Source organism: Monomorium pharaonis, chromosome 2 (assembly GCF_013373865.1).
Source record: "Monomorium pharaonis isolate MP-MQ-018 chromosome 2, ASM1337386v2, whole genome shotgun sequence".
In the NCBI taxonomy this organism is placed as follows: Eukaryota; Metazoa; Arthropoda; class Insecta; order Hymenoptera; family Formicidae; genus Monomorium; species Monomorium pharaonis.
The window spans coordinates 24,928,368-24,950,310 of NC_050468.1; the positions used below are offsets into that span (position 1 = coordinate 24,928,368).

The 21,943-nt window shown below is 36.8% G+C and overlaps 1 protein-coding gene across 1 annotated transcript in view; it reads left to right on the plus strand.

The window, feature by feature from the left end:
* The window catches only part of LOC105835064 (zinc finger MIZ domain-containing protein 1), a 39,535-nt gene extending 18,583 nt beyond the window's left edge, over positions 1 to 20,952 (plus strand). The window contains exons 2-10 of the mRNA XM_012678022.3: positions 12,358 to 12,646; positions 13,321 to 13,656; positions 13,891 to 14,545; positions 14,828 to 15,171; positions 15,441 to 15,626; positions 15,719 to 15,861; positions 15,944 to 16,427; positions 16,528 to 16,761; positions 16,872 to 20,952. Coding sequence (XP_012533476.1) covers positions 12,557 to 12,646; positions 13,321 to 13,656; positions 13,891 to 14,545; positions 14,828 to 15,171; positions 15,441 to 15,626; positions 15,719 to 15,861; positions 15,944 to 16,427; positions 16,528 to 16,761; positions 16,872 to 17,006 — 2,607 coding nt within the window. The 5' untranslated portion in view covers positions 12,358 to 12,556 and the 3' untranslated portion in view covers positions 17,007 to 20,952. The remainder of the gene's footprint in view (positions 1 to 12,357; positions 12,647 to 13,320; positions 13,657 to 13,890; positions 14,546 to 14,827; positions 15,172 to 15,440; positions 15,627 to 15,718; positions 15,862 to 15,943; positions 16,428 to 16,527; positions 16,762 to 16,871) is intronic.
* Positions 20,953 to 21,943: the final 991 nt, after the last annotated feature.

Genomic DNA, 21,943 nt, shown 5'->3' on the forward strand with positions numbered 1-21,943 from the left:
TCGTAATGACAGTAACATGATCATTAATTTTATCAAATTCTAATCCCATGGCGACAATTTTGCGAAATGAATAAGACATCAGTGTGGGTATTCTATTAACATTATATATATACATATATATATATATATATATATATATATATACACCCCGCATTTTTATTTATTAATATATCAACGTGCCGCATTATGCAGCGTCACGTAGGTTGTAATAATATCATGCGAACAAAAATTTCCCGCGCGACTTTCCGCCCGGCATAAATTTTCTCTGTGTGTGCGCGTAATGGAAAGCGCATAGCGATTAAAGGCCATCGATTGTGCCATCGATGCATCCACTGCGTACCGACCTGACGGCTGTGATGCACGCGATCGAAACGATAAATTAATTATGCGAATACGCTGTTCCGTCGCCGATACACACCTGGCAATCCGAGAGATCCGTATATTCTTGTATGACAAATGCGCAAATAAGGCGTGCACACGCATACAAGCACACGTACGTACGTCCGATGACTATGGAGGATGCTCACATTGAAAGCGCTCTGTCGTGCGACCTTTTCGAACGAGTCAGCGGGAAAAATCCATCCTCGAAATGCCACGAGTATTTGTTGCGAATGACAGAATCTTCTCATAGCGCGAGGTTCGGCGACGAGGAGGTATAAGAGGGAATACTTTTCGATCGAGAATGGGAAAGAGGCTAGGCAATGTATTGCGATATATTCTGTGAATATAACACTATATATTTATATAAAGTGTTTGTGTGTGCGTGTGTATGTCAATTTTTGTGTGCAATTCTGCACTAGCAACATAGACGTCGCGTTACAGGGCGCGTTCGTTGAACTTAAGCTCTACTTCGATGATTAATGATTAACTCTGATAATGATTTTCGATATTACGTTCCGAAGATATCGTGTCGATGTTCGAATATTCCGAAAACGCTATTCGCTTTTGCACGACCGATATCTCCGATGTGACACTCCGAGCAGAAGTTACTATCATCAAAAATAGCTACAGATATAGTTACATAAAATATTGTAACATCTCTTCAGATTGCACAACTTAAAAAGCGTCGGTAATCTAAGTCCTTGGGGCTACACCTACGAAAGTAGAATATACTTTCAAAAGCCTTCGTTATTCTCTGTGATTATTCTTTGTTATTCGTATCTTTCGTCACGCAAATTCATTATTTCTTTATTATTATTAAAAAAAAAATTTTTTTTTGAAGCCAAAGATAAACACGGATAGACGTATTTAACTTTTTTGAACACTGATTCAAAATTTAGAAAATAAACGAGATAATCTTTGTTGACATCTATTGCGTGACTTGCAGCATGAGTTACGATACAAACAAAAATGGCAATATCAACAAATCTAATTGCCTACTTGATCAATATAAGATAATAGAACGCTGAAATCATGTTCCATTAATTTTTATAATGTCGTCCTACACCGGTCTCGCACCAAACGCGGTTTCTAACCCGATTACAAGTGCGTGCGAATTCTTTTCGAATGTTTTAATCTACCTTACCTAGAATGATCAGAAAGCTACTCATAGAAAAATATTCTTGTGCTAAAGTAACCCCTGGATATTTAATTGCTTAATATTTGAATATTGCACATATTATCGATTGTCTATATTAAGTTTATTTTTAATGTTTGTTTTAATGTTTTTTTTTTTTAAAGAAAATTATTGTATGATATATTATTGAGCATCTAGGGTTGCTTAGGCAAGAAAAGTAATTACTTAGCTTTTAGTTTTTTTTAAGTAACAGTTATCTTTGCAAAAAATATTGATTAATAGTCTTAAATATTTTCATTATTTACTTGAAATTGGTAATATTTATTTAAAATAAACTTCTGTGCATGATGTACACACAGAAAAATACATATTTGAATTTTAAATAAATATTACTTTTGTGCAAATATTTTTTCAAGTTTATATATTCATTTATTACAAATTTATTATAAATTCATAAGCATCAAATTTATTCAAAATATATTCTGAGTCCTAATGATTTAACACTTTAGTCAGGAATATTAATTAAAATAAATTTGATTTGTTTATTATTCTAACTTTTTTCGATAAAATTTTATAATAGTCTTTGAAATAATATAATTTTTCTTTTTTAATACATTATAATAAATTTTTCTAAAATTTGTACAAGTCTTAATATATCTTAAGACAATTATTATTAAAACATTTTTATAGATAATTTTAATAAAAGAAAAAATTAATTTGAGTAATCGCTTTTCTTATGATTATTATTTCTCTATGTGTTTGTAAACGCCGACAACTCATTGGAATCTATGTCATCGAGAATGTCCACAACTCTCCGATATACCAATTTGAATCATTACGTTCAATTTTCAGTTTCCTTGATTTAGATACTAATTGTAATATTTTGGGAGCGTCCAATGTTGTTGTTTGCGCCTTACAAACAGGGCAAAGGATGTAAGATTTAAGTGAACTAATGAGATAGCTCGATTTAGTTGCGATATATTAACGATGATCTGCAGAGAATCAATCTCAATAGTTGTATATAAAGTAGCCAATCGATTTTTTAAATTAGATACACTTGATGTATCGACATGTATCTCCACTATAGCTTCGAGGATGATAAATGCTATATCGAGGTCGTTTAAAGCCACGGCCTATTAAGTCCACCTCGATGCACCTACACACGCGTAACGATCTGTGTCCACATTGCATCGCGATTTTCACGCCTAGTTTGACGATACACAAGGTGATGTTTCTCTTTTCCGATCACTATTTCGAAATATGGGTTTCGTTTACTTTGTAATCATATCATTTCTACATTCCTGAAGTTTCATGCATTTTACATACAAAGAAACAAGGTTCTTTACTTGTTTATAATTATGATCATTTATATATTCATATGTAAAATACATTTTATATAAATACGCATTATTGAAATTTAAAACAAATTTTATTATATAAGGTAAATTAGGGTAAATGATGGTCATACGGAGAAGATGGTCAATGGTTACAACTTATCCAAGAATTGCTAAATAATGTGTTCTTGTAATTATTGTCAAAAATAATCGATATTTACTACAGTTTATGTGCGTATATTATTCGAAATAACAATATTGTGGATATTATATAACGTTTTTACTTGTGAAAATGCCTGGTAAGTTTTTTATGTGTTCATTAAAAATTGCCACAATAAATTACGTCGAATAAATTACAATTGAGCTGTCACAATTAACGTTAGACATAACGAAAGTATGTAAATTGTAATGATTATTTCTTTTATTTTCTTTTCTATTTTTTAAATTAAATACTATGACTATCTCTCTCTCACAGTTTGAGCAAGATGTCTCCTGACTTTCTTTGGGATGTTTATGTATTATGTTTTATGAAAAGGACTGAAAATTGAGTTCAGCTCTAATATCTTAAATTTCATCGTAAATATTTTTAGTATTGACAATGAGTTAAATAAATATTATGTATGGCTAATTGTTATATATTACTATGTCCATCTTTTCCTTAAAAGTTTGACAGGTGGTCAGTGTTTGTTTCAATATTTTGATAAGCTTCAGTAAAGTAATACCAAATGTTATTAAAAAATAATAAAAAAAATTAATGTTTTTGTTGCATTTCAAAAAATCATTATACCCGAATTTACCCTATGGGGGTACCCTACCTTACATTATATACTTCCTTAATTAATTGTTGCAATTTTGACAAGAAACATGCATAAATTTCAACCATTTTATCAACTAAAGCGGAATGTATAAAAAATATTTTTAATAAGAGAGCGCCAAATCTAATTGTATACAATTCCGGACTAAAACGTTTCAAAAAGTTATAATTCTATGAACGATCGAACACGTCGGTTTTTCCAATAACGAAGATTCAAAAGAATCCTTCCATTTGAGGATTTCAATTCACGTGGTCTATACCGCGACGTCGGTCGCGATCTCGTCAGCGGAGAAAGCCTAATGGGAAACGCGGTACCGGGAGACACATCCCGGTAGATGAGAGGTACGTCGATGTTCAGGTAAATGTCGTCGGCCCACAAAGGAGATAGGCATCCCGCAAAAATGTTTTTTGTCTCGGCGATCCGCCCGAAAATAACGATGCGATGCAACAGCTGCCGAGATCAAAGCCCTCTCCCACCGTTGTCCACCTCTCTGTCTACGGCACCCCCGTCTTCCTAATCCCACCCACACTGCAGACGGACAGGGATAAAAAGAAAAAAGAAGAGAGCAAGCGAGCGAGCGAGCGACAGAGAGAGAGAGAGAGAGAGAGAGAGAAACGAAGGGAATCCTCCCACGATTCTCACCGTGAGTCGACCTCGGGCGCTCGCTCCTGTTTACGTGTCGCGGGCTCGATGTCTCAACGGTCTCGTCTCGTCTCCATCTCCATCTCTCTCTTTCTCGGATCCCCGTTTCTCATCCTCCTCCTCCTCCTCCTCCTCTTCCTCCTCCTCCTCCTCCGCGCTTCCTCCTCCTCCTCCTCGTCGTTGTCCTGATTTTAGCAAAGTGTTGCGATCGGCATCCGCCGTTCATTTGTAGTACTCCCCCTCCCCCTCGTCGCCGACCCGACCTCCCTCCCTTTCGTGCTCAGTACCGTCTTCCAGCACGAGGAAACCGTGCGAAGGGGCCCCGAGGCCCCTGGATCCTCCTCTGGGACAGTCCGTCATGTGAAAGTCGCTTTCGCGCGACAGTGCTTTCTTTGTGCTACCTCGTAAAACGTCTTGTATCTGCGTCGAACGGTCATACTATTTGGAAATACGGTTACGCATAAAACAGAGGCACTCGCAGAATTTACGCGCGTTTAATGAACTACTTTGATTATTCATTAAACGGTGTATTGATCGAGCTAATGCTCGATAATCGTTGTACATTAATTACCATATTTGTCCATTGAATTAGTACTACATCTAATGCACTTATCATGCATCGTTTTTTTTTTTTTTTTTCTTTTAATGATCATCGTTTTTGCAAGCGCAATTTTATCCTTACAAGATGTAATAATCTTCTGCGCTGTTTTGAATTATTAAAGTCTAATAAGAAAATCTATTTGTTTTTTATACAAACGCCTCCAAAAGAGACGATTCTTGCTACGCGCCTGTGCCAAACTATGACAAAATTATCAGTACGTAATGAAATTACGAAACCAGCATTTCATCGATTTTTGACGCCTCAGGCTCTCGGTACTCGAAAGACGATGTTGGTCGCACTCGCTCACCTCAAAGCCGAGTTCATACGCGGGCGCGAGCGCGGCCGAGGAGAACGCGGCTATTATGTGTCGGCGACGACCGTGTGAGAGAGAGAGAGAGAGAGAGAGAGAGAGAGGGGCCCGTTTTATTTATCTCGTACAAGGATTCCCCGGCGCGACATTACTCGCCTTCGTCGCGTCGTCGTGTCAGAGCGCGTCACGTCGTCGTCTCGGAGTAGTGCCAATGGCGAAGAACGAAATTCGAGAGGCGCTTCGAGCGAGAGCCGACCTGAAAGATGTCAGAATTTCACTTTTCCTCGATACCAAGATGACAATTATACCCCGGTAAAATCGAAGCTAGCGTCGTTTTTCTCGCAATCGATCGCACGATCGACTCGCGACGCGCGCGCGCGCACGTCTGAGAAAACGTTGCGCGTCGAGAAACGTGTCGAAATTTTCTTGTCTCGCGGTGTTCGAGGTAACGTTCGTGCAACGTCAAAAGCTTGGAGGGCTTTATCGTTAAGAGAAAAAGCTGGGTCGAAGCTGGGGAACGAAAATCCACGAGAACGGAAATTTCCCTCGAAATTCCCGTTTAGTCGCCCGGTCCGCCTTCGTCATATAATGTATGCGTCGCGTTCCTGCTCCCGTTGTTTCTCTCGTTGTTTGTGCGCTCTCTTTCTACGCCGTAGCATTCGAAGAGATGTCTCTTAAAAGCCCCGACAAAATCACTCCCCGAGCCGAAACGCCTCGCCCTTTGCGCAATCCTGGCACTCCGATCCCCATGGCTGAGTGTGCGCGCGCGCGCGCGCGCTCGAGCTTCCTTCGTTCACTGTGCATCCTCTTATAAAACGCATACACTCTCCTCGTTCTTTCTCACACGCCACAGCAACGGCTGTACTCGGCGGAGCCTTTTGTTGCGCGCCGAGTGGGCTCTAGTTGACGAAATATTGACATCCGAGAATAGAAACCCGTTGCGGGATCTACAGAGGGGTCCCCTCTACCCCTTCTCTCTCTCTCTCTCTCTCTCTCTCTCTCTCTCTCTTTCTCTCTCTCTCTCTCTCTTTCTTTCTCCTACCATCGAATGACGGGGCGGTGGTGAGCGGAGAGAACGGAACGTAGCGACGGGAAGGGAAAAGAGAAACGAAGGGAAAAGGCAGAGGCTGGGTCGGTCGGTCGGTCGTAGTCGCATTCAGCATGAATTTAAAGGGGGTGGGACGTGGATGACGTCAACCTCCGAATCGCTCCCTCTCCGTGCGCTATATCTGGATGTGTTCGTGTGATACGTGCGTGTGTGCATTACACGCATATATATAAAAAAAAAAAACACGTGCGCTGCGCTCCCCGCGTTCGGTTGGCAGATTGGGGAGGATAAACGTCGAACGCGCTCGGGTGACAAACGGAATATTATACCGTAGATACACGATTGGATGGAAATTATTTCGTAATCGAAAACGTTATACGTAAATACGGCAGAGTGATGGTCGGCAATGTAATACGCTTGTTGCCATACAATCATACATTGTATAAAGTTTCTATAATAATTTGCGATTTGTTTGATAATTATGAACATAATTATAAATGTAACTTATGTTATCGAAAATTCACGAACGAAAATCCAACGTTGGCAGAATCTTATTTGTTTCCTGAAAGTAAAAAGAAATACTTATTAAGTTTAATCTTTGCGCAATATATATATTTATTTATTTGATTAATGAAAAAATGAAATTTATTTTTTATATAAAACGTTACACACAGATGTAGGAAACAATCTCCAGAGTTGACTAACAGTGTTAACAAGCGGCAAAAGAGCGCGTCGAAATTATTTCCGTTTGGTTTTACAAACCCATCGTGTCTCGTTAGCAACATCGGCTGTAATCATCGAGGCTGCGATCGCTTTGTAGCTCTCAAACATTTAAAGCGCACGTGTTAATCGATCGAATCGGTCTCCCCAACATTTTCCCGGGCTGTTGAACGTCCCCGATTCTCGCCCCTCGTAGATCAGACGGCACATACGCGCGTATTCGTGCTCCCGTACCCGCCGTATTCAATACAACGGAAAGGCTATTAAATTTGTTTTTGTCCGAGCGTCATAATCGCGTCTCGAGGACAACGCGTGTGCAGAAGACCTTCTCTACCAATCTGCGATGAGAAAGAGGAAAGAGAGAGAAGCGTTTATTGAGTGTTCTAGGGTAAGCCCTCTAAGAACTTACAAAGCGTGAAGAATACATAGAATATAAAGCGAGTAATATTGATAATAAAAATTATAGATCAAAGCAAAGAGAGCAGAATAAAAACAGAATAAAATTGAAAGAGAGAGAGAGAGAGAGAGAGAGAGAGAGAGAGAAATCTCTCTCAAGTTTCCAGACGGAAAAATTACTTGGCAAACAATCGGCAGATATATCTGGATATACATGTTTATCTCGTTTGCACCGATTTTCCTCAATTCTATGCGTCTCATTGCGCACAGATTATTTACTGTCCACGCTCGAACGCGGAGGCAAAATGAATTGCCAGTCTGTGTTACCTGTAAAACGCGCCGATAGTGAGAAAACCTGTCGGGGCACCTGATTTGCGGCGCTCGTAAAAGTTGATGAAATAGATGCGATTAGATCTGCCGACGAGATCGACAACACGAACCCATTAGGTGCGCGGGCACCCGAAAGATTCGATTAAGGGTACTCGAGATACCGAGATCCTTGTTAAGCTCCACCAATAATCATCAAGCGCGGATAAAGTTTTGCCCGGAACTGCGAAAAATTATACTAATCTGTTTACGAACGAACGGGATAAGTTTTATTTATCTAAATATAATATGTGTACAAATTTAACCAGATGATCCGTTATCGTACGATCAAAAGTTTCAAAAGTGGAGTTCAAAATTAATCTTATCGAAATTATTGTCTGTTATGTGTCTATTTAAATTTATTTAAAATACAACTTAGCACATTTGAAATTGCAATGGGAGATGATTTGATTGAAACTTTTCAAGACTCACAGAGAAACTTATTTCGACTTAATTATTCAGAAGAGCGTATTAAATAAATTGCTCATATTCAACAAATATGTTAAAATTAAAAAGCTGCATTCCAGTGAAAGTATAATGACTAAGCATAAGAAAACTACTTTCAGGCGACTAGCGTTAGTGCACCAAGTTCAAGAGTGGAAGCGCGTGTTTGTAAGTGAGATCTCGTTTAAAATCCGGCTTTCCAATTCCCATTCAACATTGTTACGTGGATGGAAACAAGAAACTTAGATGGTAACAAATATACATAAATAATAATAGTAAAATCTACGTAATATCTATCGAGTATTTTTGGTAATACTAAATTTAACATATGTTTTATTTATTGTAAACATGAAATAATAAATTAATAACAAAATTATTACAAAATCTAATACACCAAGGCATACCGAAACTTTTGAAGGCCATTTTGTCAATCGCTAATTTTTGTGACGAATTTAGAATCGAATAGTGAAAAGCTGATCCGAGCAAAAGCTCTCAAAAGAATTATTATCGTTTTATAATTTTTTTTCTAAACAAATTTCTTAACAATTAGATATTTCGAATTACTTTTAAAATAAAATTTAGTTCGAGGTGAAAAATAACGTAAATATCTTCTCTTTTTATTTACAAACGTATTATCGGAGAGCTATTCATTATATGCACTTTTTTCCGACGTTGAACACCTTGACAGCGTCTCACGCGATTAAAACAAGTCGTTTTTCTCAGCTAATTCTCCAATGTCGAGAGGACATTATTTCGGTAATTTCGGGATCTTCTGCACAAGCACGGTGCGTACGCGTAAAATCGTACTTGACTGATGCGTCGTAACCACGTGAAAGTTTACGCAACGGAGAATCGGATAATGTCAGATAAGGACCTGCGAGACGCGTTTCTGCTTTTGCGCAAAGCCGGTATTACGATGTGGCTGTGCCCGCGAGCACGCGCAAAACTCGCTGTACGCACGTGGTAATCCGATATCGCGAGGACATGCTACACGCCGCACGCGTGCTCCTTCACGTGCTCGTCTCGACTGGCAGCATTTGCAGCGATTGCACTGCACGAGGAACAAAAAAACTGTTGCTCCGAGGGTTTCCGGTACGGCCAAGTATAATTCCTGTCGCGAAAGACGAGCGCTTGTAACAATGAAACGATTCGCTTTCACGTTCACAAAGTTGCGCTAAAGTTTTCGATAATGTATTTTCGTTCCTTTCCGTAACGTAAATTTGATAGCATACCTCGTGCGAGAGAAAGCCTCATAAAAACTTGTATCCGCACGACATGCAACCTGCATGACTTATGTTATTGATCCAAACGCTTCAATTGGAGGGTTTGGGTCCCTAGGCAGGTTTCTTTGCGCGGAATGTCCTGGAGGGTGCGAAAGGAAAAACTTTAGCATTTTTTAACAACCATTTTAAAAATCATGAATTCAACTTTTTTAAAAATCGTTGGTTTGCTGACTTGTAATACTTAAAAGAGAAAGAATATTAATTTGACACATTTAACGATACAAAGACGATAATATCGTACGATAAATCTTAAAGTATTTGTCTTATTAAAAAAATATTCCTTTTTGTTTATTAACACATTAAAAAAAACAATTATTTGCGATTAGTACACAGAAAAAAATTAGTCTTAAATCTAAATTATTGTCTCAATATAAACTATAAGCAAGAATGTGAAATCTTTTTTCAAGAATTTGATAATCTTGAACAAACATAATTTAAAAGGATAAAATATCGGATAGAGATTAATAATATTTTTAAGAACTCAAATTTTTTGATATTATAATCAAAACAATCTTATACATTGTGCTCTTTAAGTAATTATTATAATATTGAAAGAAAAATATATTGCTGAAATTTAGGATTATCAAATTCTTTAAAGATTTTATATTCTCGCTTACATATGAGACGACGATTGTTGACTCGATACTAATTTTTTTTCTGCATTGGTTTAGACTTCTGCAAAGTTCTACGATTTTGCGAATATTTGAATTCGGAAGCCTCTTGTTTAAGACGCATACGGGGGCCTTATTAGTGACCTCACGATTGCGAAAAAAAAAAAAAAAAAATTCCCTTGCGGGAGTGTCCTGCGGCGTAACGTTCGAGGGCCCATCGGAAACCGTGCATCGGCGGAAGAGAGCTCCGCTTCCCGCCGGGTTCTCGCACGGCCGTCCGTGTTCTGCGGCAACGCGCGGGGGTAAGGCACGTATTATGAACGCACGCCGCTCGACGCGGCGTGGCGCGGCGCGGTGTGTGAATAGCGAGCACGTGCATTTCCCACAGAAAAGCAATGGGGGCTACGCGCCGCGGCGTCGCGGCCAGCTGGGAATACGGCATCGGGGTTCGGCACCGCTCGCCTCGGTCTCTTTCGGGATACGCGCATCGGGGACGGCCACCTTCGAAGAGACGCGTATATCGATAATCTTGCTTATTTCGAAATTATCGTCCGCGTCGAGATCGCGATGAATTAAAAGGGGCTTATCGTCAGACGGGCGATAATCGCTCATCAATTGGAAAGACAATCGGAAGCGAGGGAATAGAAATAAGGCGAAACAATATTTTCTTTTAATGCCGTTTTGTTGTGCAAATGGGAAGAGAATTTATATTTATATATTATGATATATTTTCGGATTGTAAATCTAATTGAAAACTTGGCGGAAGTAGTAGAACTCTTGAAATTGAAAAGGTGACGTCTAGGGATCGATATATCCCATCCGTTTCTCAATTTTACTATTTGGGATTGATATTTAATTATTTTTAAGTACGATATTTTTAAAAAGAATTTCTAAAAATATTTACAAGTATTTCTTTAAAAATAAGAAAAATCGATACTTTTTAATTGTATGTGCGCGTGTGTCTGCTATAAAAAAATCAATCATTATTTATTTCGGCTATTTATCTCGCGTGTTCTAGAAATATTACAAGATAACCGGCAAACTTGAATGTTTATTACATTTTCCTTTGGATTTAGAGAGTAATCGCGAAGATCTCTGCGTTCTCTCGAAAAATCTTCAATTCTTATTGTACAACTGTCGTTAGCTCCAATTTATTTGCACGAGGGCGATACCGAGCAGGAAATGTGACCTTCTCGAATTATTCAAGTATCGTGAATGATTCCAGCGTATGTTATTACTACGTCGCAGATATTATGAAATAAAGATCCGTTGCAATGCGCCAAACACACACAGGCTATATCGATTGGCATAAATCTATTCGTTCCTAGCGGGAATCGATTGCACGGATATGATCTTGACTTGGCGAGTGGTAACCACTTTTCTGTCGCAAATGCAAAAGTTCACACTGCCATTTAAACCGAATTAACTCTCGCCAGCATGATTGACGACGTATTATCGTCCATTGCGCATTATATCGTTGTATGCCCGTTCGTTTCAAATAACCTGAGACGATATGTTAACGATTAGCCCGTAAGTTATTACGTTACTTCATTGAACGGACTAATCGACACCTTTTCCTTATTAATATACCGCGATTAGATGCATCGGAGTACGAAGTTGCAATATCGTACTTATTCCATTGTTATTCCGAATGTCTTGTCCCCTTCTTTCGCGTTGTACATTATGTAAGAGACTCGTATATTCTCTTACGCAAGAGAGACATATGGAAAAGATAGGAATTTTTGGCTCATGTGCTCTACATCTCGGGAATATGTTATACTATATATTTCTTTACGGAGTTCTGCGACTTACAAGAATGTAACACACGTCCGGAGTCATTCACATCAAGTTGGAAATTCAAGTTGGGACTGCGTAGGCGGTTTTCACCTGTCAATTAAATTTTTTCGAAAAAGAAAAACCTCGACAAGCAAAAATTCAATGTTCATCTTCGACACGAGGGCGATTCGGTAATGCGCAGACTCTGTTCCCTTCTCTCTTTGCTATTACAATTATTTATATACGTTTGAGTCTGTGTAAAATCGAAATGACCGCATTTATTGCTATTAACCGTTCCGAAAAGGACTCAAATAGAGTCGAATCGCTTGCGTCACCCTTCGCCACTCGTCCGATACGCCAACTCCGCAGTTTCTCTAACGCACAGTTATTTCTATAACGATCACCGCGAGCACATCATGCCGCGCGGCGCGATTCTCCAAAAAGATAATTTTATCTCACGGAGGGTTTAAGATGAGTCATCCTCTCTGTTTTCAGTGCGCCAATAAGCCGCGCGTTCGCATCTATCTCGTAGAGAGAGGCGCTCTTTCTTCCTCTCAGGGGGATCAGCGGTGGTGGAGCAACGCTATTAACAACGGCGACGATCGGCCTCGGAGCGCAGCCGTTATCATCCGGCTATCATAGCACAGTGCCACCCCAGAACGGAAGGGGTGGCTCGCCACTTCGTGTCGCGGCGATGGTAGCAGCTGCCTCCGCTACGGCCACCGCCACTGCCAGCGTGGTGGCCATGCAGGACCGCCAGGACATCCCCTCGCAATTCAATCAGGTAAATGTTTGGCTAGCTCTCACGACGTTATCAATGACGCGCGACCAGGGGGAATTCTGATTCATATGTTACACTGCGTTAGACCGCTATCAAAGTACTATCCGAGTAGTAAGGCGAATTGGTAAAATGATATGAGATGTGTTTTTCATCGTTGTCTTTTTTTTTCGCGCTCATCAAATACGAAAAAGTAAATTAAGAAGATATGAGAAGAGAAAGAAACATTTGTGTTATTTGATGATTTAAGGAAATTTGGAAGAATCAGACGATAAGATAAATTCTTTTTAATGTTTGATAATGTTTTTGTCGTGATGGCTAATTTATGGCACTTTATACAATGCGGGAAATATAATTTACAAATTAAAATTATTCCAAAATATACAAATTGATTGTTAATTAACGTTAGCTTATAATACTTTTAACTTTATTGTTTCGTTACAAACGTAATAATATTATTTCTTCTACAGAAATAAAATTTTGATTACAGTTTTGTTGCTGTTTTGTTAAATTATTGATTGAGGAACGTCTATTTGAAAACGAATCTCTTATAATCTCGTAACAAAACATCTCAGAATTCATGTAGCGCCAGTGTTTGGTGTCTCTCTCGTAAATTATTTTTACTTCTTTGGAACTTTACGAACTTCTAAATGAGGACTCACGTCAATCGTTATTATTAGATGCAGAGCCAACATGGAATACCCCACCAAACGTACAACGCGGGGTACGGCCAAAGAGGACCAATGGCAGGAATGGGGCCAGTCGGGATGAACAATTTTAACGGCATGGGTACGATGAGCCCGATGCACACTATGAATTCCATGAATTCGATGAACAGTATGAATGGCATGAACTCCATGAATCCTATGACAATGGGAGGAATGAACGGTATGAACGGTATGAGCGGTATGAATGCTATGAGCGGAATGACACCCATGAACTCCATGAGCAACATGGGTAATGTCGCCATGAACAACATGATGGGACCCAACAACATGCAAATGAACAAGATGCAGGTATTTATCTAACGTTCTACGTTGCGATCTAAATGTACTCTTAGTTATGTTTCTCAGTTCTATCATGATTTACTAAGATTTATGAATAAAATTTATTTGTCCTGAGTAAATATTTCATACCAATCTTCTTGCACGTTTATTTCTAGCTTGTCATAGTAACGGATATATCTGTTATCTCAGAAAACGTGTATTCTCTGTTGTTCCCAATAATAGTGTACACCTCTGTGCTTCTAGGCTCAGCCGCATCAAGGCTACCCGCGGAGATTAGCGCCTTATCCGAACCCAGCCATGCATATGGCGCAAAAGCGACAGCAAGTTCCGTACGCTGCTCAGAATCCAGCGGCTATGCAGCAGGGTTTCAACGGTATGACGGCGGCGCCGAATTACCCGAATACCTATCCCACCGGGGCGAGACCGAATTTTCAGCAACAATATCAGTCTATGCAAAGCATGAATCCCACGGCGGCCGGTTTTGGGCCCACTGCGATGATACGAGGGACGAATATGAGGCAAACGACACCGGCATACAATAACCCGTCTCAGACGGCCGCCGCGAATCAATATGGCTACGGTAGTAACGGCGTTCCTGGTGTCTGCATGGTTCCACCTACTTCGGTTGGCAACCAGTTCGTCGGTCATCAGCCAAACACGGGATACGGTGGCGGTAATGCGTCATACGGCGCGTCCGCTGTGGCAACCAGTCAATACCAACAGGACGTGGTATCGATGAGATCGACGAACGGAGGCAACATGAATTATCAGCACAGTCCTATCCCCGGCAATCCGACGCCTCCGTTGACACCCGCCACTAGCATGCCGCCTTACATCAGTCCAAATCCGGACATCAAGCCTAATTTCAACGAGATGAAATCGCCCGTCAACATTCAGAGTAAGTGAGAGTTTAGAGTCTTATATTCTTGCGCTTCAACATAAATCACAAATATTGAATTCCGAAATTAATGAAAGAAATATGTAATTAAATGTTCAATTTTTCTAACTACTTTTTCAAATTACGAAATAGTAGATGTAAGATAAAATTGGAAAATTTGATTTATAGGCTTGATATAAATGTTTCCATAATATTTGTAAAATAATTCGTTACATACTTCTCTAATAATTTCTCTAACTTATTTCATAATTCTTTAAAACGATTATATTCTGTTTGTTTCAGATGATGAATTGAGACTAACATTCCCCGTAAGAGACGGTATAATTCTTCCACCTTTCCGCCTAGAGCACAATTTGGCTGTTAGCAATCATGTGTTCCAACTGAAGTCCACGGTACATCAAACGTTAGTGTGGCGATCAGATCTGGAGCTGCAGCTTAAATGTTTCCATCACGAGGATAGACAGATGAACACGAACTGGCCGGCGAGTGTGCAAGTTTCCGTTAATGCGACTCCCCTCGTGATCGATCGCGGGGACAACAAAGCTTCCCACAAACCTCTCTACTTGAAGGACGTATGTCAAGCAGGAAGGAACACAATACAGATTACCGTATCCGCATGTTGTTGTGTAAGTTTGAGGATATCAATAATTAAACGATAGCGCTTTATGTAATTTGGAGATAAGAAGATATTCTTTGCAATACGAATCTTTGATATACTCAAGAACAGATTTTATATATTTAATCGAATAATCTGCGTGAAATGTTTCTATATATTAATTATAAGTTTAAAATAATTTTTCTTTTTTACTTCTTTGTATTTTAAAACTATAATTACATTTTTTAGAGAGTTTAATGGATGTATATTATGTTATTATGTTATTATGATGTGTTGCAGTCACATCTATTCGTACTTCAATTGGTTCACCGACCCAGTGTGCGAAGTGTACTTCATGGATTACTACGTAAAAGGCTGTTGACGGCAGAACACTGTATAGCAAAAATCAAAAGAAATTTCAGTAATACGATGTCAAACAATAGCATACAATCGGAGAAAGATGTAGTAGAACAAACAGCACAAAAGGTAAAACTCTCAAAATTATTTTGAATCTCTTTTAATCTTATAGCTCCATAATGTGTCAATAATATTTTAAGTGTTTATCTCGTTGTGTGCAGGTACTCTTAAAATGTCCTATCACCCACAAACGCATTACACTGCCAGCCAGAGGACACGAATGCAAGCATATACAATGTTTCGATTTGGAATCGTATTTGCAAATGAATTGTGAACGAGGAAACTGGAGGTGTCCAGTATGCTCGTAAGTATAATTAAATCTTTAATTTTTATTTTGAGTCATGCATTGGAATTAAGAAGAAAATAAATTGTTACGTACTTTACAGGAAATCTGCACAGTTGGAAGGCTTAGAGGTCGATCAATATATGTGGGGCATTTTGACTACATGTGCGGATGTTGACGAAGTGACGATAGACTCGCTCGCTAATTGGAAACCTGCGAAGAACTTAACTGGTATTAAATCCGAAGAAGAAAATGATTGTAAAAGAACGACCAAGGCCATGTCGCCAGGCAGTATGAATATGCCAACTATGAACAATTGGGATATGAATCAAGCTATGAGTCCTTACATACCGCCCGATATGAACAGTATTGTAAGTGGCTCGATGATGAATAACACATCTTCCACGTATCCGAATAACAGCATAAACCACCGAAACACATCTGGTGGAACGTACGAAATAAACTCTGGGACGAATACTATTGGCAATAATGATTATGTCAGTGGAACGGGTCCGCTCTCGCATTTAAACGAGTCTGTTAATTCTTTAGATCCTCTCAATGCTATGGAGAAATCACTCAATGACCAGGTACACTTTGCTATAATGTCAATATTGAATTCGAATAATATAGAAATATGTAAAAATGATGACTTAAATATGATATATATATGTGATATATACATTACAGATGCCTCATACCCCTCATACGCCACACACTCCGCAATCTACCCCTCACACGCCAGCTGGTGGTGCTAGTGGACCACCGAGTGTTCCGCCCGCGTCGCAAGAATCCACGGGAAACCATAACACCTCCGGCAATACAACTATAAATAACGACACCGCAGCCGACATACCATCAGACTTAAATTTTGATCCCGCTGCAGTTATAGACGGGGAAGGTACCGGCCAAGAGGCGTTAAATGTAAGTATATCTCACTATGTTAAATTATCGCGTCGTATTTTACCACGAATTTGAATTTTTTTATCGAAACGTTTTGCAAATTTATACAACAATGCGTTATCTTACTACAGCTCTTGCCAGACAATGTGGATGCAATGGAACTACTTTCGTATCTCGATCCACCCGACCTAAACACTCCTCCTAGTAGCGGAGCTAGCAGTGGTAATCCTTCCTCTAACGACGATATATTGGCACTCTTTGAATAAGAGAAAAATAATATAAAAGGCGAGTGACTATTTCATAAAGATGTAATCAAACTGTGACCCTTCACTTTGTAATAAAGTGATGAACGGAATGAACATCCTGCTGCAAACGTTCTTTTAACTACAGTATATTTTCGTGCAAATCCCGTAGAATCCTATGATGAATGAGTAAAATTGAACGAAGTATTCAATTTTTGTCTCTGATAGGAAAATTCGAAAGTCTACTGTGTATAGGCGTTTGTACTAAAAAAATTAAATTTTATTGGGGTCACTGTGGGTGCTCTCACCTAATCAATGGTACAAATAATCTTAGTTATAATTATAATATTCCTATTAAAATTAGAATTATATAAAAGGCTAGGGTTTAAAAAATGATTTTTAACGATAATACAGCAAACACCATATTATTTATAAAGACGTTATTGCATGGATAGCAATATCGATATTATAAATGTATATATAATCGGAAGGTATGTTTTTGAAAATAGAAAAAGAGAACGTGTTCAATAACATGCCAGGCAAATATTCCAGAAACGATTTTAAGACAGTATGACTAGTTAAATATAAAAAATACATATTCAACTATTATATAAATCGTGGTATATAACAGTTAATAAAAAATATCTATTTAAAAAAATCATAGTAAATTTGTTAGTTTGTTTTGGATCTATCTTATATGATCTCATTTATTTATGTATTTATTTTATCAAAATAAAATTGCACTAATATCAATGAAATTTTGTTTTATTCGAATCATTTTCAAATATTTACTTGAAAGAATTATGCTAGGCTAACTTGTGTATATATCGTTTCGGAGTATTTCGAAGCTGTTCTCGCAATAAGGTCTTTATATTCGAAATCGGTCTATTCGCATTCAAGGCTATGATAGACCTACGTCGCGAAAAGAAAAATACTTGTACAGACCTACTTTTGTAAATAAATTTTATTCGAGATAAAAGTAAGATATTCATCGGCTGGGAATTTTCCGCCTATTGATGAATATTGTGCATATAGTGTTCCTTTCCTTTAGATTGTAGCGACAGATCGAAATGAGTAAACTAGGGGATATCGGGCTTCACACTGGAAATTTAATAAAAACATGTGATGTATCTCCCGAGATAGGAATTACAGATATGAAAAAAAGAACGTAAAACTTAAATAATTTTTTAAAAATTTAATAATTTCATCAGTTTCAGATCTTAGCTCCATGCGAAGATATTTCTATATGCACATGTTTTCACATTATTGTAAATAAGTGATGAAGATAAAAATATGCATGTGCATATATGTATTAACATTTATGAAACTTCAATATTTAAAACGTGTTATTTGCAAAATTTCTATAACACTGATCATTTTCAAGTTAACTTTTGGAATTACAGTTTTCTATTTTAAATGGAATCTATATATATATATATACATATATATAATTATATATAAATTTCTCGTATATATATGCATACAAACATATAATGTGTATGCACATATATACACATATATACATATACAATCTTGAAAAGAAAGAAAATGGCAAATTTTCTATCTGACGATGTTGACAACCTCTGAAGATACATCTAGAATGAAAAACCTTTGATAATCAGAAATTTGCACATATAGAATTTATTTTCACATTTTGATATATGTTAATATATGTGTATTTTTGAGTTAGCTTGCATTAATAATAAATAAGCTAAAATTTGTATGATACATACCTTTGAAATATTGTTATTTTGTATCGATATGTTTCTGTGCATCACAATTTCTTTCAACTTTGTTTTATCGTTGAGTTGCGGTATAAACTGCTAATCATTGTCGTCAGTTTGACTTTTTATTATACTGTGTTCAATAAGTAGTTCCAGAAAATGTGTCGGTTGAATTACGAAAGATGTAAATTGCATGACGTTAATAGCAATATTTACCCAAGGCCTTAAGAAAATCGTGCACCATATTGATTCGTATATAATCAAATTTTATACGATGAGAAAGAATCAAAATTTTTCGTGGGAGAAATATATATATATGTATATTTTGCAGAATAATTATCTTATAACGCAATCTTATTTAAACAATAATTGCGTTAGTAACAATTCAGTATGCGAAAATAAATTCTGTATATCTTCTTGCACAATTTAGCGGTAAACTGATTTATTGTTTCATAAGAATGTAAATCAGATATCCGTATGTAAAAAAAGATACTGCCAGAGTGATACCGCCCAAGACCCCTTGCTTGTGTAGTGGTTATAAACATTTGTATCTTTTGTGATTAAAAGAAAAGATATACTTAAAGAGCGACTCGTGCAGATTATACAGATTTTATATAAAGGTGTGTGTGTGTGTGTATGTACACGTACACGCGCATACACACACCAGTGTGCAACGCTAGCGCACAGCGAATGATTAGACACAGTCAAGTTTCTATGCATATAATTACTATAATTATTGAGATTTAGATTTTAATATTACTTGTATTAAGCGCGACTATTGTATATTATTTGTATATATGGTAAATAGAATAATAATATAAGAAAAAGTGGCAGATACTTATTGGCCAGTTATAATAGTAAAATGATTATCCTAATTATTTCTCAGAACCAAAACGTACACGAGATGTATGAGGATACTTTAAATTAGAGAATGTAACATGTAAATGGCTGATGAACGATAATAACAAGTACAGTCGAATATTGTACTGTTATTTCTCTAATAGAATTATTACTTACTTATTAAAGAAAAACATAATTACCTAAAGAAGTTTATTCAACTGTAAGCTTTACTTAGGATTGCCAAGAAGTAGTATACGCAACTCTGTTGCGATTGTACATAGGCAATGTTTACCTATACCTAGCTAATAATACCCCTAAAATATTATACACAATACACCATCTTAGTTTATAAGAGTCCTAGAGATTTATAGACATTTCGTGAAAAAAACTACAATTAAAAATAACAATAAAGACAGCATCTCATTTGCGTTATACAACAAATGATAATTGAACATAAAAGATAAAATTTCTCACTTATATTACCACAATAATTTACATAATGTAATTTACTTACATGTTACTGTAAAATAATAATATGCAATATTGTATTTAGAGATAATTTTTACATTTTTTTCTTTCTTTAGCAGACGGCTAAGGCTGAATGCCGTATGCCGCTTTATATAAATTTCCGTCGCAATAATAGAAGATAATTCATTATTATATTATTTAACGAGACTTTTATAAATCTCTGCGACTCTAAGATTACAATACCTATTTATCTATCGTTAGGAGGCCTATAATTTGATTTTACAATGCTCTACGAAAAAACAGTTAATCCGCGATCGCGGGATTACGAGTGTCATCTTGTTCGAGGCCTGGAAACGTTACGAAACAAGATAATCATGTAACCGTATCGACTCATGGTGTATCGGCTGCGTCTTTGTTACATAACATACGGAACATATTGGATATATCCACGTGATTATGCATTACATATTTATGGCGATGCATTGGAAGTTTATTCACGCGTACGCCGCAGAATTTTTTACCAAATCATATCAAAGGATCCAATTTCAGCGGTATTTCCTGAAAAATCTGAGGTTTTTGCTCAGCAAATACATCATGAGTACTGACATCGGTCCATGTTATAAGGTCTGTCCGTTTTGTAATGCGCTTCTTGTACTACAAGCGAGTGATAGTGTGCACTCGAGCCTGTGGAAGCAAATTAAAAGATAAAAACTAAATATAAAAAGTGCAACTTGACGAACAGATCTGCAGTTCGCAAAACGTGGAAAAGCGCGCATTATAAATTGAAAAAAGAAGAAGAAGTACATTGATATCATTAATTTTACATTCGCATACATAAAAAATTTTAATAAAGACCAGTTTTTAAACATGTATGACAGACACAACATTGTTTCTTGATAACGGTTAGAATCATTCAATAAAAAAGCATAAAACATAAACAGAATCGTTAATCATTTATTCCCGACAATCGGATAATCACCATTTTAAAAAACGAGCGAAAAGTTGGCAATGCCTCAAGAAAATATTTGAGAATAAGAGAATATTTTCATATTAATCGTAATTGCATTTACAAAATGTTCGGTTGACTTGTTTGCTGATTTTACAATTTTATGTTGCCGATATTGCAAGAATTACTACGTTTTTATATCTTGAGAGAGATATTTGAAAAATATATTTGATAGGAATATTATTTTATTTATAATTTATGTACGTTGCTTAGAATAGTTATATTCTTTTTTGTTCTTGTGCGTATTCTTTTAAACATTACGTAATATAGCCTAATAGGAACATTTAAATAAACTTAATATTTAATTTTTAATTTGACTAAAGATATCTTGAAAAATAATTTATATAGTCCGTGTTTCATAGTCTTTGTTTCAAAGGTGCGTAAAAAAACTAATATTGCATTACATTTCTATTATTTAAAGCAAATTATTATACATATATACGTAAAAGATAAATTTACCTAAGTTAAAAACCTCTCGAAAAAATTATATTTAAATTAAGATTAAAAACTGAATAAATCTATTTCTACTCTTCTCCATCTATCTTATCTTCTTCTTTGACTTCTCTCCTTAATTTTTCTATCTTTTTCATTAAGTTTCTTTTTTTCTTTTTCTATAAATTCTTATATTAATATTTTGTTTTTTGTTGCTTTATATTTTATCAATTTATGAGTCATATTCTTTTCTTCTTTACATATTCTACATTTGATTATTTTTCTCTAATACTGACTTTTGTCACATTCATTCCACATTTATATATATTACTATCGGACATTTATCTTTTCTTTTCTTCCTTTCTTTTATTATATTAGTATTTGCTTTATTATTATATCTGGATTCATTCATCTTCTGATATCTTTCTTTCTGATAGGACATATTGGAAAATATTAAAAGGCAGATGTATAATTAAAAACATGATTTTTTC